Raw genomic sequence first — 19,133 nt, forward strand, 5'->3', positions numbered from 1 at the left:
GCTAACCTGGAGCAAATGAACTCCAGGACAGTGTGTAGGCCCCAATTTCAAGCCTGATTTGGAAAAAAAAAAAAAAAAAAGAAGAAAAGATTTTTTTTTTTTATTTTATTTTTTGCCAGTCCTGGGCTTGAGCTCAGGGCCTGAGCACTGTCCTTGGGTTTTCTCAAGGCTAGAGCTCTACCACTTGAGCCTCAGCACCACTTCCGGCTTTTTTCTATGTATGTGGTACCGAGGAATTGAACCCGGGTCTTCGTGCATGCTAGGCAAGCACTTTAACCACTAGGCCAAACTCCCGGTCCCAGAAGAAAAGATTTTAATACCACTCTTTTTTTTTTTTTTGTGGGTCATAGGGCTTGAACTTGGCCTGGGCCCTGTTCCTGAGCTCTTCAGCTAAAGGCTACTGTCCTACCCTTGAGCCAAGCTGCACTTCCCATTTTCTAGAGGTTACTTGGAGATAAGAGTCTTTGGTCCTTTTGTGCCCAGGCTGGCTTTGAACCTTGATCCTCAAAGTAGCTTTTAATACTACTCTTAAGGAGGAAAAGTACAGATTGTTGTAAAAACTAAAGAATTAATTCTCAAGTATGAAATTGAGCTAAGATAGATGTCTTCTTAGATTGTAATAGTTCTTTCTAGCTTTATCCATCTTTACAATGTTTCTATTGTTCAATAGTAAGTCTTCAGTCCAGAGACCGAATAGGCACAGGAGGACAAGTTGTCGACTGCAGTCGTTTGTTTGATAATGATTTACCAGATGGGTAAGCCTAAATCACTAAAATCATAAATATATAGATAATATCCTTTAAATCATAACAAATGTTGGCTCCTTAGTTATGTACTTTAGGAAGTTGCTGTGATTAATTTGGGAATGTAGGTTTTTCTTCTGTTTGGAAAATGAGAGGAACATTACCTGCCTTTTGTGGCTTGGGATGATTGCCATAACTTTTACCTTATTGCGTAGGCACCATTTGCTTTTTTGGGGAGGCATATTTTCACAAAACTATGGACAGGAGAACGCTCAGCAGATCATGTAACAATTTAAACACAACTGACTATAATTTGATTAAGAGCTTTTCTGCATCAACTGAGCTATGTAATGCACATGTAGGAATTTACAATTTTTGTTTTTGAAATGTTTTGCTTTTAAAAATTACTTGATTACACTTGATCAAAACTGCATGTAATAAGTTCACAAATAAAGCAGGTAAACTATAATTATAATCACAAGGAAAAATTCTCCTGAGCTTTGCCAATAATTTGGTGGGTATATTAACATATTTCATTTAATATTTGCCTCTTAGATGAATTGTAATAGAATTGAAGGACTTTAAAACCTTTAAGTCAGGCCTGGTGACTCATACCTGTAGTCCCAGAAAATAAGCAATTACAACAAAGTAAATCCCAAGAGTTGAGCACAAAAATGGGATGTTTTATTTTTAAGAAATTAGTTACCCAAACTGCTTTTCAGAGTGATTCAACAAGTTGACACTCCCACCATATCCCTACCAGCATCTGTTGTTAGATTTCTTGATAATGGCCATTCTAACTGGAGAGGCACCAGTGGCTCACACCTGTAATTCTAGCCACTTAGGAGGCTAAGATCTAAGGATCAAGGGTCAAAGCCAGCCTGGGCAAGAAAAATCTGTGAGATTGCTATCTCTGATTAAATACTACAAAGCTGAAATGGGGTCAGGAGTGTGCCCTAGTGGTAGAGTGCTTGTCTAGCATACACGAAGGCCTGAGTTCAATTCCTCAGTACCACATACACAGAAAAAGGCAGAAGTGGTGCCGTGATTCTAGTGGGAGATCACTAGCCTTAAGCAAAGGTGCTTCAGGGCAGTGCCCAGGCCGTGTGTTCAAGCCCCAGGACCGGCAAAAAACAAACCAAAAAACTGAAAAGCTGGAAATGGCTCTGTGGCTCAAAGTGGTAGAGCAGAAAACCGGAAATGTTGCTTTGGCTCAAAGTGATAGAGCACTAGCATTGAGTTGAAGAGCTCAGGGATAGTCCCCAGGCCCAGAGTTCAAGCACTACAACTTTTGTTCTGAGCTCTGAGTTTTGGGTCCTGAGTTTTAAAAGTCAGCTTTACATTGTCATCCACCTACCTAACCTTCCATGTAACTGGGATTTTTGTTGAAATGACTAAGGTTTTCACTGGGCTGGCCTTGAATTACAATCATCCCAATTACAGATGTGTACCATCATGCTTAACTGCGTGCACCTGTGTGTGTGCATGCACACATACATACCCAAACACATGAATGCACAGAAGGAATGCTTATATGCATTCACTTTTTTGGTCTGTGCCAGTACTAGGACAACTCCTGGCCTGAACACTACTGAACTGTGATTGTTAGATCTCAGCCTTCTGAGTAGTTAGGATTACAGATGTGAGCATTGATATCCAGGGATCGATCTATCTATCTATATCTATATATGTATATGTATAAATACATATACATACATATATTTGTTGGTCATGGGACATGAAATCTGGGCCTGGGTGTTGTTCCTGAGCTCGTCAGCTCAAGGCTTCTACCCCTAAGCCACAGTGACATGTCACTTCTGGTTTTCTGATAGTTAATTTGAGATAATCTTACAGACTTTATTGCCTGGGCTGGTTTTGAACCACAATCCTCAAATCTTAGCCTCCTGAGTAGCTAAGATTACAGGTGTGAGCCATCATGCCATATATATACATACATATATATATATATATATTACATATCTATCTATCTATCTATCTATCTATCTATCTATCTATCTATCTATATTTTTTTTGGCCAGTCGTTGTGGGGCTTGAACTCAGGGTCTGAGCATTGTCCTTGGACTTTTTCTCAAGGCTAGAGCTCCACCACTTGAGCCACAGCACCACTTCCAGCTTTTTTCTATGTATGTGGTACTAAGGAATTGAACCTGAGCCTTTGTGCATGCTAGGCAAGCACTCTATTACTAGGCCAAACTCCTGGCCCTACATATATTTTTAGTAGAGCCATTTCCCCTAAAATTTTGGGGAATATTGAGGTAAATTTTAAGAATTACCGGGATTATTGAAAAATTCTCTGAAGTTTGGTTGGTGGATAATACATGTATCTCGATGTAAATATTTTTAGAAGTTCAAAATTCCATAAAACATTTTGCAGTTCAAAAATAAGCTGAATTGATCTTTTGGTTTGGCCTACCAGATTTTTGACAGCAATATTTTCCTGGTTTAGTGAATATCTATTAATGCTTTACATAACAATATTTGTTATTTAAGCTGGAAGAAAGGCGAACAGCCTCTGGTAGAATCCAGTATCTAAACCACATAACAAGAACTACGCAATGGGAGCGCCCAACACGGTAAGAACCCACAGGTATTTCTGATAGATTATGCTAGTCATCTTTCTGCATTACCTATTTGTCAACATTACTGGATTTCTTGCCTTGGTTTATGCTGCTATATAATCATTAGTTCCTATAGCAGGGGCTATTTTATTTAAAACGTGATTATCAGTAAAGATTGTTTGACAGCTCATTCTGCTGTAGTAACTGCCAAGGTCCATAGTGGCACCCAATAAATACTAAGCCAGTTAGCTAAATAAGGTTGAGCATTTGTATTACTGACTATATATATGCACACCCATATATGTATGTATATATATGTATAATATATATTTGTATGAGTATTCTTAGGTGACTCTTATCAAGTATGTATGGGGGGGGCTTCCATTCTTGGAGTCAAATAGAAGGTGATTATATTACATCATGTCCATGTAAGGTCTGTGATCAAGATAAAGAGTTTACCTAAATGAAGGTGAGCAGTAAGGAGATGATGGAACTTGCAAAAGAAAAACTGGGGTAGGTAATTCTTGGAACCTTGAAGAATGGAAGATATAGTTTCTTTCTTTATGAAGACTAGTGTATGAAAACCTCAGATGCAAGATAAATTTTGGAAACTGAAAAGTTGCTTTTAAAGTAATTAAGAATAAATAGGATAACTGCCTTAATTCTTCTTTGCCTTTTTAAAAAAGTGTGTGTGTGTGTGTGTTTGTGTGTTTGCAGTCCTGGGGCTTAACTCAGGGCCTGAGCACTGTCCATTGACGCTTTTGGCTCAAGGCTAACACTTTGCCACTTGAGCCACAGCATCACTTCTGGCTTTTCCTATGTATGTGGTACCAAGGAATTGAACCTAGGACTTTATGCATGCTAGACAAGCACTCTACTACTAGGCCAAACTCTGGGACCATGTATGTATGTTTTAATGAAGTCTATTTCCTTCTAACTCATTGAACTGATAATATCAACTTTAGTTTCTACACAAGAAAATAGTATAAACATTTAAAATGAACTAAAGAAATTTTTGGTGCAAGTTCTGGAGCTTGAACTCCAGGGCCTAGGTGCTCTTCTTGAGCCTTTTGCTCATGGCTAGGCCTCTACACATCAGCCACATCTCCAATTCTAGATGTTTTGGTGTTTAATTGGAGATGTTGCACAGACTTTCTGCTAGGCTGTCTTTGACTCACAATTTTCAGATCTCAGCCTCTTGAATAGCTCAGATTATAGCATTGAGCCGCCAATGCCTGACTAAAATTTAACCCTTAATACAGACATAGTGAAAATGTGTATAACACATACTTAGGAGACAGAAGTTGGAGGATGGTGAATTTGAGGCTAGCTGGGCTATATATAAGATCCTGCTCTAAAATAAAAATGATACCACAGCAAAACCCTTTTAATTATGTGTGTGTTAATTCAAAAGTAAAATTAAATTGAAAAGAAAACTCTCCGTAAAACTACAATAATGCTACAACCATGCACAGTGACTCATGCCTGTAATCCTAGCTACTCAGGAGGCTGAGATCTGAGGATCTCGGTTCAAAGCCAGCCTGGGCACTAAAGAATGTGAGAGTCTTATCTCCAGTTAACCATTAGAAAACCGGAAGTGAGGCTTGGCTCAAGGGCAGTGGCCTTGAGCTGAAGAGGTCAGGGACAGTGCCCAGGTCCAGAGTTCAAGCCCCAGGACCCACAAAAATAAAAACACAAAAAACTACAATAGCTCTAGGTGCTGGTGGCTTGCTCCTGTAATACTAGCTACTCCGGGAGCTGAGAATGTGACCAATGAGGCTCTGAGACTCTCCTCCATAACCACCAGATAACCAGAAGTGTCTCTGTGGCCCAGAGTAGTAGAGAACTAGCTTTGAACTGAAGAGCTCAGGAACAGTGCCCAGGCCCAGGCCCAGAGTTCAAGCCCCACATCTGACTGACCAAAAAAAAAAAAAAAAAAAAAGGCAAAGAAAAACAAAGCACAACTACAGTAGCCTGGAAACTCTTTCAAGACACAAATATTCAGTAAACATTGACCTCTATTACATATGTGTCATGCACTGGGGTAGTAGACATTATATTAGAGAAGAATGACTTTTTTGGGGGGGTGGTGGTGTTGGTCTTAGGCCCCTGAGCTTTTTTTCCTCAAGGGTAGCATTCTCCCACTTGAGCCACAGCTCCATTTTTGTTTTGTTTTGTTTTTGCCAGTCCTGGGTCATGATCACTGTCCTTGGGCTTTCTCAAGGCTAGAACTCTACCACTTGAGCCACAGCACCACTTCTGGCTTTTTTCTATGAATGTGGTACCAAGGAATTGAACCCGGGTCTTCGTGTATGCTAGGCAAGCATTCTACCACTAGGCCAAACTCCCAGTCCCTACAGCTCCGTATTTGGCTTCTTTAATAGTATTTCGGAGATGAGTCTCATGAACTTTCCTGCTTGAGCTGGTTTTGAATGACAATCCTCAGATCGTAGCCTCTTGAGTAGCTAAGATTATAGGTGCAAGTCACTGGCACCATTGTTTTCCCCAGTAGAGGGAGATGGAGAAAAGGGTGCAAAAGTGGACACAGTGGTTGATCCCTGTAAACCTATCTACTCAGGAGAGGGAGATTGGGAAGGTTGAAGTTCAAAGGAGAACCTGGGCAAAAACTTAGCTAGACCTATTTAAAAAATAACCAAAGGAAGCAGGGCTGGAGGCATGACTCATAGTGCTAGAGAGCTTACTTAACGAGCACAAGGTCTTGAATTCAAACATCAGTCCTACCAAAAAACGGTGGATTTAGGAGTAAAATGGTAGATCACTTGTTAGCAATCAAGAAGTCCTGAGTTTAAACTCTAGAATTTCCAAATGAAAAACAAAAGGTGTAAATAAGCAGAAGATTATCAGTGTGACAGAAGCTGAATGGGTCTAAGGGGTCAAGTTATACTTTATAAATCAGTACTTCTGTCTTCAAATATGTATGGATCTTATATAAAATAGAGTTAATACTACTTAAAAAGACATTGAGGTGAGTTCAAGCTCCAGAACTGGCTTACAAAAAAGATATGATCAACCTGCTTATTGCTTAAGTTTCTTTAGTGCCTAGTTGAATTTTATCTGGGTTTTGAAATCATATTTTAGTCCTTCTGCTTTCTCATCTAAGTATGCCTAATGAACTTTTTTTTGTGTGGTTTATGTGGCTTGAACTCCGTGTGGGTGCTGTCCCTGAGCTCTTCAGCTCTAGGCTACTGCCCTGCCCTTGAGCCAAGCCCCACTTCCTGTTTACTAGAGGTTAATTGGAGATAAGAGAGAATCTCAGGTCCTTTTGTGCCCAGGCTGGCTCTGAATCTTGATCTTCAGATCTCAGCCTCCTGAGTAGCTAGGATTACAGGCGTGAGCCACTGCCTGGCATGAACTCTTTTTATATATCTAAATTGAATATATATATATGTGTATATATATATTTTTAATTTTTTTTGTTTCTCTTCAAAGACCGGCATCTGAATATTCTAGTCCTGGCAGACCTCTAAGCTGCTTTGTTGATGAGAACACTCCAATCAGTGGAACAAATGGTGCAACATGTGGACAGTCAGATCCCAGACTGGCTGAGAGGAGGGTCAGGTCGCAACGACATAGAAACTATATGAGCAGGACACATTTGCATACTCCTCCAGACCTACCAGAAGGCTACGGTACGACAGATAGCTCAGAAAAAAAGAAAGCATGATTTACTAATTTCAGCTTGCTATGAACATCAGAAAATAAAATTTAAAAAGTTATTGTTGGGGGCTGGGAGTGTTTGCCTAGTGGTAGAGTGTTTGCCTAGCATGCACAAAGCCATGAGTTTAATTCCCTGGTACCACATACACAAAAAAGCTGCAGGTGGTGTTGTGGCTCAAGTGGCAGGGTGCTAGCCTTGAACAAAAATGCTCAAAGGCAGTGCCTATGCCCTGTGTTCAAGTCCCAGGACTGGCAAAAAAAAAAAAAGTTGGGTGCCAGTGGCTCATATTTGTAATCCTAGCTACTCAGGAGAATTAGATTTTGAGGATCACAATTCAAAGCCAGCTTAGGCAAGAAAGTCTATGAGATTCTTATCTCAGAACACCGAAAAAGTGGGAAATGAACTGTGGCTCAAGTGGTAGAATGCTAGCCTTGCCCATAAAATCTCAGGGACAGTGCCCAGGCCCTAAGTTTAAGCCCCAAGACTAGTCTTCCTCTCCCCCCCCCCCCAAAAAAAAAGAAGTAGTATTAATCTAGGTTTAGGTTTTTTTTTTTTTGCCAGTCCTGGGACATGAACTCAGGGCCTGAGCACTGTGCTTGGGTTTTTCTCAAGGCTAGTGCTCTACTACTTAAGCCATAGTACCACTTCTGACTTTTTCTGTGTATTTGGTACCAAGGAATCTAACCGGGTCTTCTTGAATGCTAGGCAAGCACTCTCCCACTAGGCCAAACTCCCAGAACCTAGGTTTGGGAATTTTATATGAAGGTAAAAGTAAATATGAAATCTCTCAACTTTGAAAAGTCTTTGAGGTAGTTAGAAAACCACCCTACCACTGTTTAACCTTGGGCTAATCATCTAACCTTAGGATTTGTGTTTTTAATGAAATATGATGAATACCTAATCACAAAGATATTGTGAGATATTAAGTGAATTTACTTCGCAGGTAAGCACTGTATAAAGGTAAACGGTATTGTTGACAAGACTAATTTTAAGTCAGACCTCCAGTGTGATTTTTTGATTAAATATTGGGAGATCATTTCAAAGGGACATTTCTTATGGGATTATGGTGTTATGTACTTTTAGTTATCTGAGTGGATTGTTATAAATTACTGTTTGTATAAGATGATTATAATAATGCAATTTCCTAGCATTTTAGAATATTATGTGGAAGATTATGTGAATCTTCTTTTAGTTAAAACCAGAATTCCCAAGCTCTCTGTAAATGGAGGGCATAAACATATTATGACTTGTTTACTCCTTGTTTGCTAAAGCTAACAACCAAGTTATAGTTTTGTTAATGGTGACACCTAATGACTAAAATTAGGGATTGCCTGATCTATATTGTATTCAATTTTTACTCTAGAGTATTTTTAAAAACTTAAAAAAAAGAACACATATGATTCTGGAGCCGGAAGTTTGGTCTAGTGGTAGAGTGCCTGCCTAGCATGCATGAAGACCCGGGTTCAATTCCTTGGTACCATATTCATAGAAAAGCCAGAAGTGGTGCTGTGGCACAAGTGGTAGAGCACTAGCCTTGAGGAAAGCCCAAGGACAAATGCTCAGGCCCTGAATTTAGTCCCCAGGACTGCCCCCCCAAAAATGTATATATATGTATATATATGCACATATATTTATATATATGGTTTGAATTTTATTCTAAAATACATTTTAGCTCTTTAATTTAGAAAACTTTGTCTACTAACGTTGATGTGCCACACAGTGTATTATATGGGAAACAGATTAACCTGGCTTTACCATATTAAACTGAGCTTGTTATTCAACCTTTGTGAACCTTGACTTCATCTTCTATAAAATGGGAAAATAATAACCTCAACTGTATAGGTTTGTTGCAAGAAATAATGTATATAAGCTCATTTGATGTGTGGCACCTATGTTTGACATAGAAAGCACTTAGTAAAATTCGGCTTTTGTTATTACTCAGACCTCAGAATAAAGTGTATCCTGTGTTCTTGGAGATTAGAAAGTGAATAATATGGAGTAAGGGCAGTATATACTTTTAGAGTATTTATGTGCTTTGGATTTAAAAAATACATACAAACATACAGAAATACTTATGTATATAGATCCAAGACTGGGACTCACACTTGGCATCTGATACTTTTGCTTATGGGCTGATGCTCTATCACCTGAGTCATGCCTCCAACTCCAGTATATTTTCTGTGAAACAGAAGTTAAAGTGTTTTAGCTGTATTCAGCACTTTTTCCCATTTAGAGCGTTGGATTGAACTTTAAGTCTCTTGTATGCTAGGCAAGAACTTTACTACTGAGTTACATCCATATCCTCTGCAGCTGTCATCTAAAGTAGTTTTGTTTTGTTTTTGGTGGGTCATGGGGCTTGAACTTGGCCTGGGCCCTGACCCAAAGCTCTTCAGCTCAAGTCTTGAGTTAAGCCCCATTTTCTAGAGGTTAATTGAAGGTTAACCTCAGGTTCTTTTGTGCCTGGGCTGGCTTTGAATCTTGATCCTCCGCCTCCTGAGTAGCTAGGATTTACAGGCATGAGCCACTGTGCCAACTGGGCTGATTTTTTTTTTTTTTGCCAGTCCTAGGGCTTGAACTCAGGGCCGGGGCACTGTCCCTGAGCTTTTTTTGCTCAAGGCTAGCGTTGTACAACTTGAGCCACAGCCAAAGCACTTCCAGCTTTTTCTATATATATGATACTGAGGAATTGAACACAGGGCTTGGTGCATGCTAGGTGAGCACTTTCCACTAGGCCACGCTCGCTGCCCCTAAAAATAGTTTTAAACATTTTTATGTTTATAACTTTTTCCCTCAAAAGTTTTAGCAAGAATTTATTTTATTATAACCATTGTAAAATAGGGAAGAAATAGAAAAAGTGAGAAACATTTTTTTGCTCTTTGTTCAGGAAATGTGAGTTGAAGACTCCACATTAATAACTTTTTTTTTTTTTTAAACCAGTCCTGGGCTTAAGCTCAGGGCCTGAGGACTGTCCTTGGATTTTTCTCAATGTTAGAACTATACCACTTGAGCCTCAGCACCTCTTCTGGCTTTTTCTAAGTATGTGGTACCAAGGAATCGAACCCGGGTCTTCATTCATGCTAGTCAAGCACTCTAACTACTAAGCCAAACTCCTGGCCCCCACATTGATAACTTTTACTGACTTGATTCTACTAAAGGACATTAGCAATAGTTTTATTGTCATACATGCTAAAGTTTCCCATTAGATTTTGTTAAAACTCATTATTTTGCTTAAGACAACACATGACAAACAAACCTTTTTTCTGGGGTGAGGGGAGTTTTTTTTTTTTTTTTTTCTGCCAGTCCTGGGGCTTGAACTCAGGGCCTGAGCACTGTCGTTGGGCTTTCTCAAGGCTAGGAATCTACCATTTGAGCTACTGCAGCACTTCGGGCTTTTTCTATGTATATGGTACTGAGGAATTGAACCTGGGTCTTTGTGCATGCTAGGCAAGCACTGTACCACTACACCAAACTCCCAGCCCAAAGAGAAACAAACCTTTTAAAGATTCTTTTATATTTTTTCAGCCATGAGGCTTGAACTTGGGGCTTAGGCACTGTCCTTGGTCTAGAACTCTACCACTTTGAGCCACAGTGCCACTTCCTAAAGAGATTCTCTTCTCCTTCACATTGACTTCTTTTCCCAAGGGTTTTGAACTCATCATTTCAGTTTGATCTTTTCTCCTTTGTGTGTACATTTGATCATTAGTCCTTTTCTTTTCAACTTGGTTATTGTCCCATCTTCATCTCTTTATGACTGTACAGTATACTTTTTTTTTTTTCATGGTCAGTCGTGGGGCTTGAACTCTGGGCCTGGGCGCTGTTTGTGAGCTCTTTAGCTCTAGGTTACCGCCCTACCCCTTGAGCTACAGCTTCACTTGTAGTGGTTAATTGAAGATAAGTGCCGGGCTTTGAACCTCTATCCTCAGATCTCAGCCTCCTGAGTAACTAGGATTATAGGCGTCAGCCACCGTTCCTGGCTACAGTGTACTTTTTTTGGTTATGGTTTTGTAGCCCAAATGTAGGCTTGTTTTATTTTTGAGACATGCCTTTCTTGTCTGGTTGGCCTAGAGTTTGCTATGTAGCCCAGGTTAGCATCAAATCCCTTAATATTCCTACTACCTTTTGAGTATAGTACTCAGGAGGTACCACCACAGTTAATTTCAGTTGTGGTCTTGAGAATGTATCTGTCAAATAGAGAATACTGCCAGGCACCAGTGGCTCATGGCTGTAATCCTAACTACTCAGGTTACTTGAGATCTGAGGATCATGGTTCAAAGCCAGCTTGGGCAGGAAACTCCTTGAGATTCTTATTTCTGATAAACTTACTTAGAAAAAGCCAGAAATGGCTCAAGTGGTAACATGATAGCATTGAGTAAAAAAATCTCAGGGACAATGTCTAGGCCCTGAATTCAAGCCCCAGGATTGGGGAGGAATGGGTGAGAGGAATTATAAAATTAGCATAATGAATAAACTTTAGCCTCCAACCCTTTAGATATTTCAGAGGTAGCCAGCTGCTTCCTCTGAGCCTTTTGTTTCACAGAAGAAAAATAATTTTTTTTATCTTTGTCTTATTTAATTACAAGTGTTATGATAGTCTTGTTTTCTGTTTTCAGTTAGCAAACATTGCAACATGTTTAATATTTCAGTCACACTGTAAGTGTAGTTGCTTTTAGGTAGCTGGACTGCAGTCCTTATCACTATATGTAGAGTTGCTTTGGAGAGAGAACAAATGATTTGTGAAGTCATTTTTAAAATAATAAAATAGATTAGTAATTTGCAGGTTTTACCTAGTAACATATCAGCCTGATCTAACTGGTGATTTGGACAATATGAATGTTTTTATTATGAGTTTCCTTTACTTTACAGAACAGAGGACAACACAGCAAGGCCAGGTATATTTCTTACATACTCAGACTGGTGTGAGCACATGGCATGATCCAAGAGTGCCTAGGTAAGAACATATTTTAAGAACTCTTTATACATACCCACTTTGTTTTTAAAAATACTTAATTTAAAAATTATAAAAGTTGTGCTCAGATAGTTTAATTGTATGATATTTAGTAGAAAGTCCTATGTATCTTTCTGTAGTCTGACCCTAGTTCCCTCTTTTAGTCTCCAGCCTTTTTCCCCTCATCACCCTGGATAGGCCAGGGGTTTGGCCTAATGGTAGAGTCCTTTCCTAGCATGCATAAAGATGGGGTTTGATTCCTTGGTAGCACATACATTGAAAAAGTAGTGCTGTGGCTCAAGTGATAGAGTGCTAGCCTTGAGAAAGCCCGAGGAAAGTACTTAGACTCTGAGTTCAAGGCCCAAGACTGGCCAAAAAACAAAACAACAATAACAAAACCATGGATCTTGAGGAATTTGAAAGTTACACTTTGGAAAAAAACATAAAATAGTACTCATTCCGAAAGGGCTCCATCAGTGGTAGAGCACTGGGGCCGATCCTTACTACCACAAAATAAGTAAATAAATATAAAATAAAATAGTAGAGGTCAGATGTAGTAGGGGCATGACCACCTCAGCATTTAGAAGTGCCTGGTAAGTAGTTAAAGGATCATGAGTTTGAACTCAGCCTGGGCTACAGGAGAGACTGTTAGGGGGTAGGGGGCCTGTAATCTTAGCAACTCAGAAGCTAGGATCTGTGGATTGCGGTTCAAAGCTGGTCCAGGCTCCAATTAAATCACAGAAAAAGTTAGAAGTAGCACTATGACTCCAGATGTAGAGTGCTAGCCTTGAGCAAAAGTAGCTCAGGGGGGGCCGGGAGTTTGGCCTAGTGGTTAAAGTGCTTGCCTAGCATGCATGAAGACCCGGGTTCGATTCCTTGGTACCACATACATAGAAAAAAGCTGGAAGCGGTGCTGAGGCTCAAGTGGTAGAGCTCTAGCCTTGAGAAAGTCCAAGGACAGTGCTCAGGCCCTGAGCTCAAGCCCAGGACTGGGAAAAAAAAAAAGTAGCTCAGGGACAGAGCTCAGGCCTAGAATTCAAGCCTCAGGACCTGGGTGAAAAAGATATTTTCAGGATCATAATTTCAGTAACATTTCTGTTTTGCTTTGTTGGAGAGCTTAGAATTACTCATGGAATAGATATTTATTTATATAGATTTCATGATCTAGTAAACAAAGAATTAAAGGGAAATTTTAGAAAACATTTAATTCTTGATGTCATTGGTGCTTGAAAAATTATATTTTCTGTCAAACAAATTTAGTTTGTGTTGGCAAATGCTATGATGGCTTTTATATTAATTTAAAATCTATATTACATCAAAACCCAGGAACTTACTAACATTGTCTACGGCTTGATAAATTCTTCCTAGCTATTTATGGATTAGATTTTGAATATGCAAGTTTGTTAAACCATTGGGAATTAAAGATTCCAGCTGAGCATCTCAAGTTCCTGAAACAATACATTTTCTCAGATTTCATGGAATTGTTCTATGTCATTTATTCTTGGTTGGCTCAGCAGGCCCAGCCATGAGGTATTTTTTATTTTATATTTGTTTTTGCAGGGATCTTAGCAACATCAATTGTGAAGAGCTTGGTCCTTTGCCTCCTGGATGGGAGATCCGTAATACCGCAACAGGCAGAGTTTATTTCGTTGACCATAACAACAGAACAACACAGTTTACTGATCCTCGACTCTCTGCTAACTTGCATTTAGTTTTAAAGTAAGTTTTTGAAACACTACATGTTAAAATGTCAGTCTGCACAAAAGGAAATTTTTTAACTTTTTGGTTGGTCATGGGACTTGAACTCTGGGCCTGGGTATTGTCCCTGGGTTCTTCAGTTAAAGGCTATTGTCCTACCCCTTGAGCTACAGTGCCACTTCTGGTTTCCTGGTGGTTAATTGGAGAGAAGTCTCATGGATTTTAGTGCCCAGGCTGGCTTTGAGCCTTGATCCTCAGATCTGCGCTTCCTGAGTAGCTAGGATTACAGGCATGAGCCATTGAACCTGGCTACAAAAGGAAATTTATAGCTGCTTTTTATTATAAATATTTTACTTGGAACTTATATTGATCAGACTTGATGTAAGAGGATCACAAATTTTACTCCTGACACAGGATTATTTGAATTTTTCCCTGCTTAAAAAGAGATGAGTAGGTACGGGAATTTGGCCTAGAAGTAGAGTGCTTGCCTAGCATGCACAAAGACCCAGGTTCGATTTCTCCATACCACATATAGAAAAAAAAGCCGGAAGTGGTGCTGTGGCTCAAGTGGTAGAGCTCTAGCTTTGAGAAAGCCGAAGGACAGTGCTCAGGCCCTGAGTTCAAGCCCCAGGACTGGCAAAAAAAAAAAAAAAAAAGAGAGATGAGTAATAAAATGTTAGTATGGACCGGGAGTTTGGCCTAGTGGTTAAAGTGCTTGCCTAGCATGCACGAAGACCCGGGTTCGAGTCCTTGGTACCACATATATAGAAAAAGCCAGAAGTGGTGCTGAGGCTCAAGTGGTAGAGCTCTAGCCTTGAGAAAGTCCAAGGACAGTGCTCAGGCCCTGAGCTTAAGCCCAGGACTGGCAAAAAAAAAAAACCCCAAAAATAAAATAAAAATAAAATGTTGGCCTAGTGGTTAAAGTGCTTGCCTAGCATGCACGAAGACCCGGGTTCAATTCCTCGGTACCACATACATAGAAAAAAGCCGGAAGTGGTGCTGAGGCTCAAGTGGTAGAGCTCTAGCCTTGAGAAAGTCCAAGGACAGTGCTCAGGCCCTGAGCTCAAGCCCAGGACTGGCAAAAAAAAAAAAAAAAAAAAAAAAAAAAAAATAGGGGCCGGGAGTTTGGCCTAGTGGTTAAAGTGCTTGCCTAGCATGCATGAAGACCCGGGTTCGATTCCTCGGTACCACATACATACAAAAAAAAACAAGCCGGAAGTGGTGCTGAGGCTCAAGTGGTAGAGCTCTAGCCTTGAGAAAGTCCAAGGACAGTGCCCAGGCCCTGAGCTCAAGCCCAGGACTGGCAGCAAAAAATAAATAAATAAATAAATAAAAAAATAAAATGTTAGTAGAAGTATGTGTTAAAAGTGCTCAACACAGAAGCAGTAACACATGAGAACTTGAGACTGAACAGGACATTGCAGCGTAACTATTATTAGTAGCTTACATGTCAGTAGCATTTATAGTGTGCCACATGTTGTTCTTTGTACTTTGCATATATTAGCAATTTCCTCATCAGAAAAATTCTGAGATACTAACTGCCCTTTGTGCTGATGAGGAAACTGAAGTGTAGAGGTTGAATTTTCTCTGGCTTATGTGGCAGGGAAGTGGCCAAGTCTAAGTTCATAACTAGATACCCTGACTTTAGTCTGCTGTTAGCCACTGTATTGAGCATTGTTTGTATATTGTTTGCCTCCTTTTCTTACTTCCACTCCCCTCTCCTATCCAGAGAATGTACTTAATGCCACTAAATGCATATTTTAAAATAGCCAAATACATAAATATTATGGATATTTTGCTATACTCAAAACACTTAAGCTTGTTTGTAAAATACTTCTTTCTTCATGTCAATAACTCATACATGATTGTCTACATCCTTGTGGTCCAGTCTAGAGCAGGTGCAGGATGAAGGGTCTGCTAAGATGCCAATTCCATTCTTGTTTGGTTCTCCCAGAAAAACAAACTCTAGATAACAAGCAGTTTTTTGGCATATGCCTGAATTTTCGAATGAGGATGGAAGAATGTAGAGAAGTGGAGGACATGGAAGTGGTATTTTCAGCAGCTTCCAAAACATTGTGGATAAAACTTCATTATCCAGTTCTATCACATAAGAATTCTATCTGGGAGTGTTAGTTAGTGGTAGTATGCGTGCCTGGAATATATGAAGCCCTGAATTTGATTCCTCAGTACCACATAAAGAGAAAAAACTGGAAGTGGTACTGTGGCTCAAGTGGTAGAGCGCTAGCCTTAAGCAAAAGAAGTTCAGGGACAGAGCTTAGGCCCTAAGTTCAAGCCCCGGGACTGCCAAAAGAAAGAAAGAAAAAAAAAGTGAAGAATTCTGTCAATCCATAAGTATGAAAAATAAATTTTGGAGCTGTATCATTCCAAAAAAAATGCCAGACTAATCACATGTCTCAAAAAGGCTTAGAGAAAAAGAAGCTCAGGGACAGTGCCCAGGTACTGAGTTCAAGCCCAGGACTGGCAACTGGGGGGGAAAAAAAGGCTTGGAAAAGGGTGTAACTAGATTTTTTTTTAAAGGTCTAATGCTAATTTAAATGTATATTTACAATCTTTCTAAATTTAAAAAAAATGTATTTTATTGTTGGGGTAATGTACAGAGGGGGTTCCAGTTACATTCATCAGGTAGTGGATATATTACTTCTTTTTTTCCTTTTTGGTGGTCATGAAACTTGAACTCTGGGCCTGGGCGTTGTCCCTGAGCTCTTTTAGCCTCAAGGCCACCGCCCTACCCCTTAAGCCACAGAGTGCCACTTTTGGTTTTTTGGTGGTTAATTGGAGATAGGAGTCTCATGGTCTTTAGTGCTGGGCTGGTTTTGAACCTTGATCCTTAGATCTCATCCTCCTGAATAGCTAGGATTATAGGCGTGAGCCACCTCACCTGGCTAAAACACTTTTATAACATTCTTGCTTGCTTCCAGTAGGCAGAACCAACTGAAAGACCAACAGCAACAGCAAGTGGTGTCACTGTGTCCTGATGACACAGAGTGTCTCACAGTGCCCAGATACAAGCGAGATCTGGTTCAGAAACTAAAAATCTTGCGGCAGGAACTTTCCCAGCAACAGCCACAGGCTGGTCATTGCCGTATTGAAGTTTCCAGAGAGGAGATTTTTGAGGTAAACTCTCCCTCCCTCCCCTCCTTCCTCTTTTCTTTTTGGGAAATCTTTGGATTTGAATTCAGGGTGTTATGCTTGCTCTATCACTTGAACCATACCTTAAATCTTATTTTTAAAAAGGAGTAAATTAAATTTAGTGTTTCTGTCTTTTTGTGGAATACTGTTAACTTTTTATAATGAGTGCCTTTGTATGTGTATATGTGTGTTTGTGTGTGTGCGCACATGTGTTCTGTGTGTACCTGGTCTAAGGTTTGATGCAGAGCCTGAGCACTGTTGCTTAGCTTTTTACTTAGCTTTTTCACTCAAGACTGGTGCTCTACCCCTAGAGTCACAGTTTCACTTCTTGCTTTTTTTTTTTTTGTGGGTCATGGGTTTTGAACTAGGCCTGGGTGCTGTCCCTGAGCTCTTCAGTTCAAGGTTACCGCTCTACCCTTGAGCCAAGCCCCACTTCCCATTTTCTAGAGGTTAACTGGAGATAAGAGTCACAGATCCTTTTGTACGGGGCTGGCTTTGAACCTTGATTCTTAGATCTCAGCCTCCTGAGTAGCTAGGATTACAGGCGTGAGCCACTGCACCCGGCCCCACATCTTGCTTTTTGGTGGTTAATTAGAGGTAAGAGGCTCACATACTTTATTGCTTGGGCTGGCTGTGATCTGTGATCCTCAGATTTCAACCCCCTCAGTAGCTAGGATTAAAGGTGTGAACCAGCATGTCTGGCTAAATTACTTTAATTATGGGAAGTCAAAACCAATAATATTGGGGAGACTTAGGGCAGAATATAAGCACTTAGTAGAATGATCTGCATTTCAAATACTTCCTTGTTGAATTTTAAAAAGCCATAAATATCTACCTTATATGTTTTAACTGTTCTGAAAGGTAAGGGATTTATAAATAAGTTACTGTTTCATTACTATTGGACTGTTCATTTAATTTGTTGAAAAATCTTCTGTTACATACTTTTTTTTTTTTTTTTTTTTTTTTTTGCCAGTCCTGGGCTTGAGCTCAGGGCCTGAGCACTGTTCTTGGACTTTCTCAAGGCTAGCACTCTACCATTTGAGCCTCAGCACCACTTCTGACTTTTTTTCTATGTCTGTGGTACCGAGGACTCGAACCCGGGTCTTCGTGCATGCTAGGCAAGCACTCTACCACTAGGCCAAACTCCTGGCCAAATTTTTTTTTTTGGGGGGGGGGCTAGTCATGGGGCTTGAACTCAGGGCCTGACCTGTTACATACTTTTAACTTTGGATTACAGTCCTAATGTTAACTGCATAATAGTTGGTAGAGGTCAAAGGCAGGTATTTCCTTCTAAGAAGTTTCCTGGACAGGAGGCATGTAAAGACTTAGGATCCTTTTGCTAAAAGATGAATTTTCCCTCCTTTCAGAGCTGCTCCTAACCTTGTTTGTAGTTAGTCTTTTATATTTAAGAATGATGTGAATTGAAGTTCATTGTATATCTGCAGAGAAATTTCACAATGAAATCCCCTTTTGTATAGCTAATATATACTAATAAAAAAGCAAAGAATGGGGGCTGGGAGTTTGGCCTAGTGGTAGAGTGCTTGCCTAGCATTGCACGAAGATCCGGGTTCGATTCCTTGGTAACACATACTTAGAAAAAGCCGGAAATAGTGCTGAGGCTCAAGTGGTATAGTTCTAGCCTTGAGAAAAATCCAAGGACAGTGCTCAGGCCCCGAGCTTAAGCCAAGACTGGCCTTCCCCCCCTGCCCCCCAAAAAAGAAAAGAATGTAAAAGTTATCTATGGAATGAACATTATACGAATGATTTTACCTAAATTCTCTCTGAATATTTTTTTTTAACACTTGCTTTTTTTGTCTGTTGTCAAATAGGACTTGAATTCAGGGTCTAGGTATTGTCCTTGAACTTCTCTGTTGAAGTAGAGCTCTCCACTTTGAGCCACAACACTACTTCGGTTTTCTGATGGTTAATTGGAAGTTAAAAGTCTCATAGACTGGGGCCGGGAGTTTGGCCTAGTGGTAGAGTGCTTGCCTAGCATGCACAAAGGCCCGGGTTAGATTCCTCGGTACCATATACATACAAAAAAGCCGGAGTGGTGCTGAGGCTCAAGTGGTGGAGCTCTAGCCTTGAGAAAGTCCAAGGACAGTGCTCAGGCCCTGAGCTCAAGCCCAGGACTGGCAAAAAAACAAAAACAAAAACAAAAAAAACCCCGAAAACAAAAAAACAAAAAACCACAACCAGTCTCATAGACTTTTTTGCTCAGGCTGGCTTTGAACAGTAATCCTCAGATGTCAGCCACTTTAGTACCTAGGATTTCAGGCATGAACTACTGGCACCTGGCTTAACATTTACTTTCTTCTAGTACCTATTACCTAAAATTA

General features: G+C 40.0%; 1 protein-coding gene across 1 annotated transcript in view; it reads left to right on the forward strand.

Annotated features, from left to right (window-relative positions):
• The window catches only part of Smurf2 (SMAD specific E3 ubiquitin protein ligase 2), a 65,878-nt gene that overhangs the window by 30,418 nt on the left and 16,327 nt on the right, over nt 1-19,133 (forward strand). The window contains exons 6-12 of the mRNA XM_090349915.1: nt 671-755; nt 1,404; nt 3,255-3,337; nt 6,773-6,972; nt 11,865-11,949; nt 13,507-13,665; nt 16,584-16,779. Coding sequence (XP_090206041.1) covers nt 671-755; nt 1,404; nt 3,255-3,337; nt 6,773-6,972; nt 11,865-11,949; nt 13,507-13,665; nt 16,584-16,779 — 809 coding nt within the window. The remainder of the gene's footprint in view (nt 1-670; nt 756-1,403; nt 1,405-3,254; nt 3,338-6,772; nt 6,973-11,864; nt 11,950-13,506; nt 13,666-16,583; nt 16,780-19,133) is intronic.

This window comes from Megascapheus bottae, chromosome 17, assembly GCF_031878675.1.
Source record: "Megascapheus bottae isolate mThoBot1 chromosome 17, mThoBot2.hap1, whole genome shotgun sequence".
Classification (NCBI taxonomy): Eukaryota; Metazoa; Chordata; class Mammalia; order Rodentia; family Geomyidae; genus Megascapheus; species Megascapheus bottae.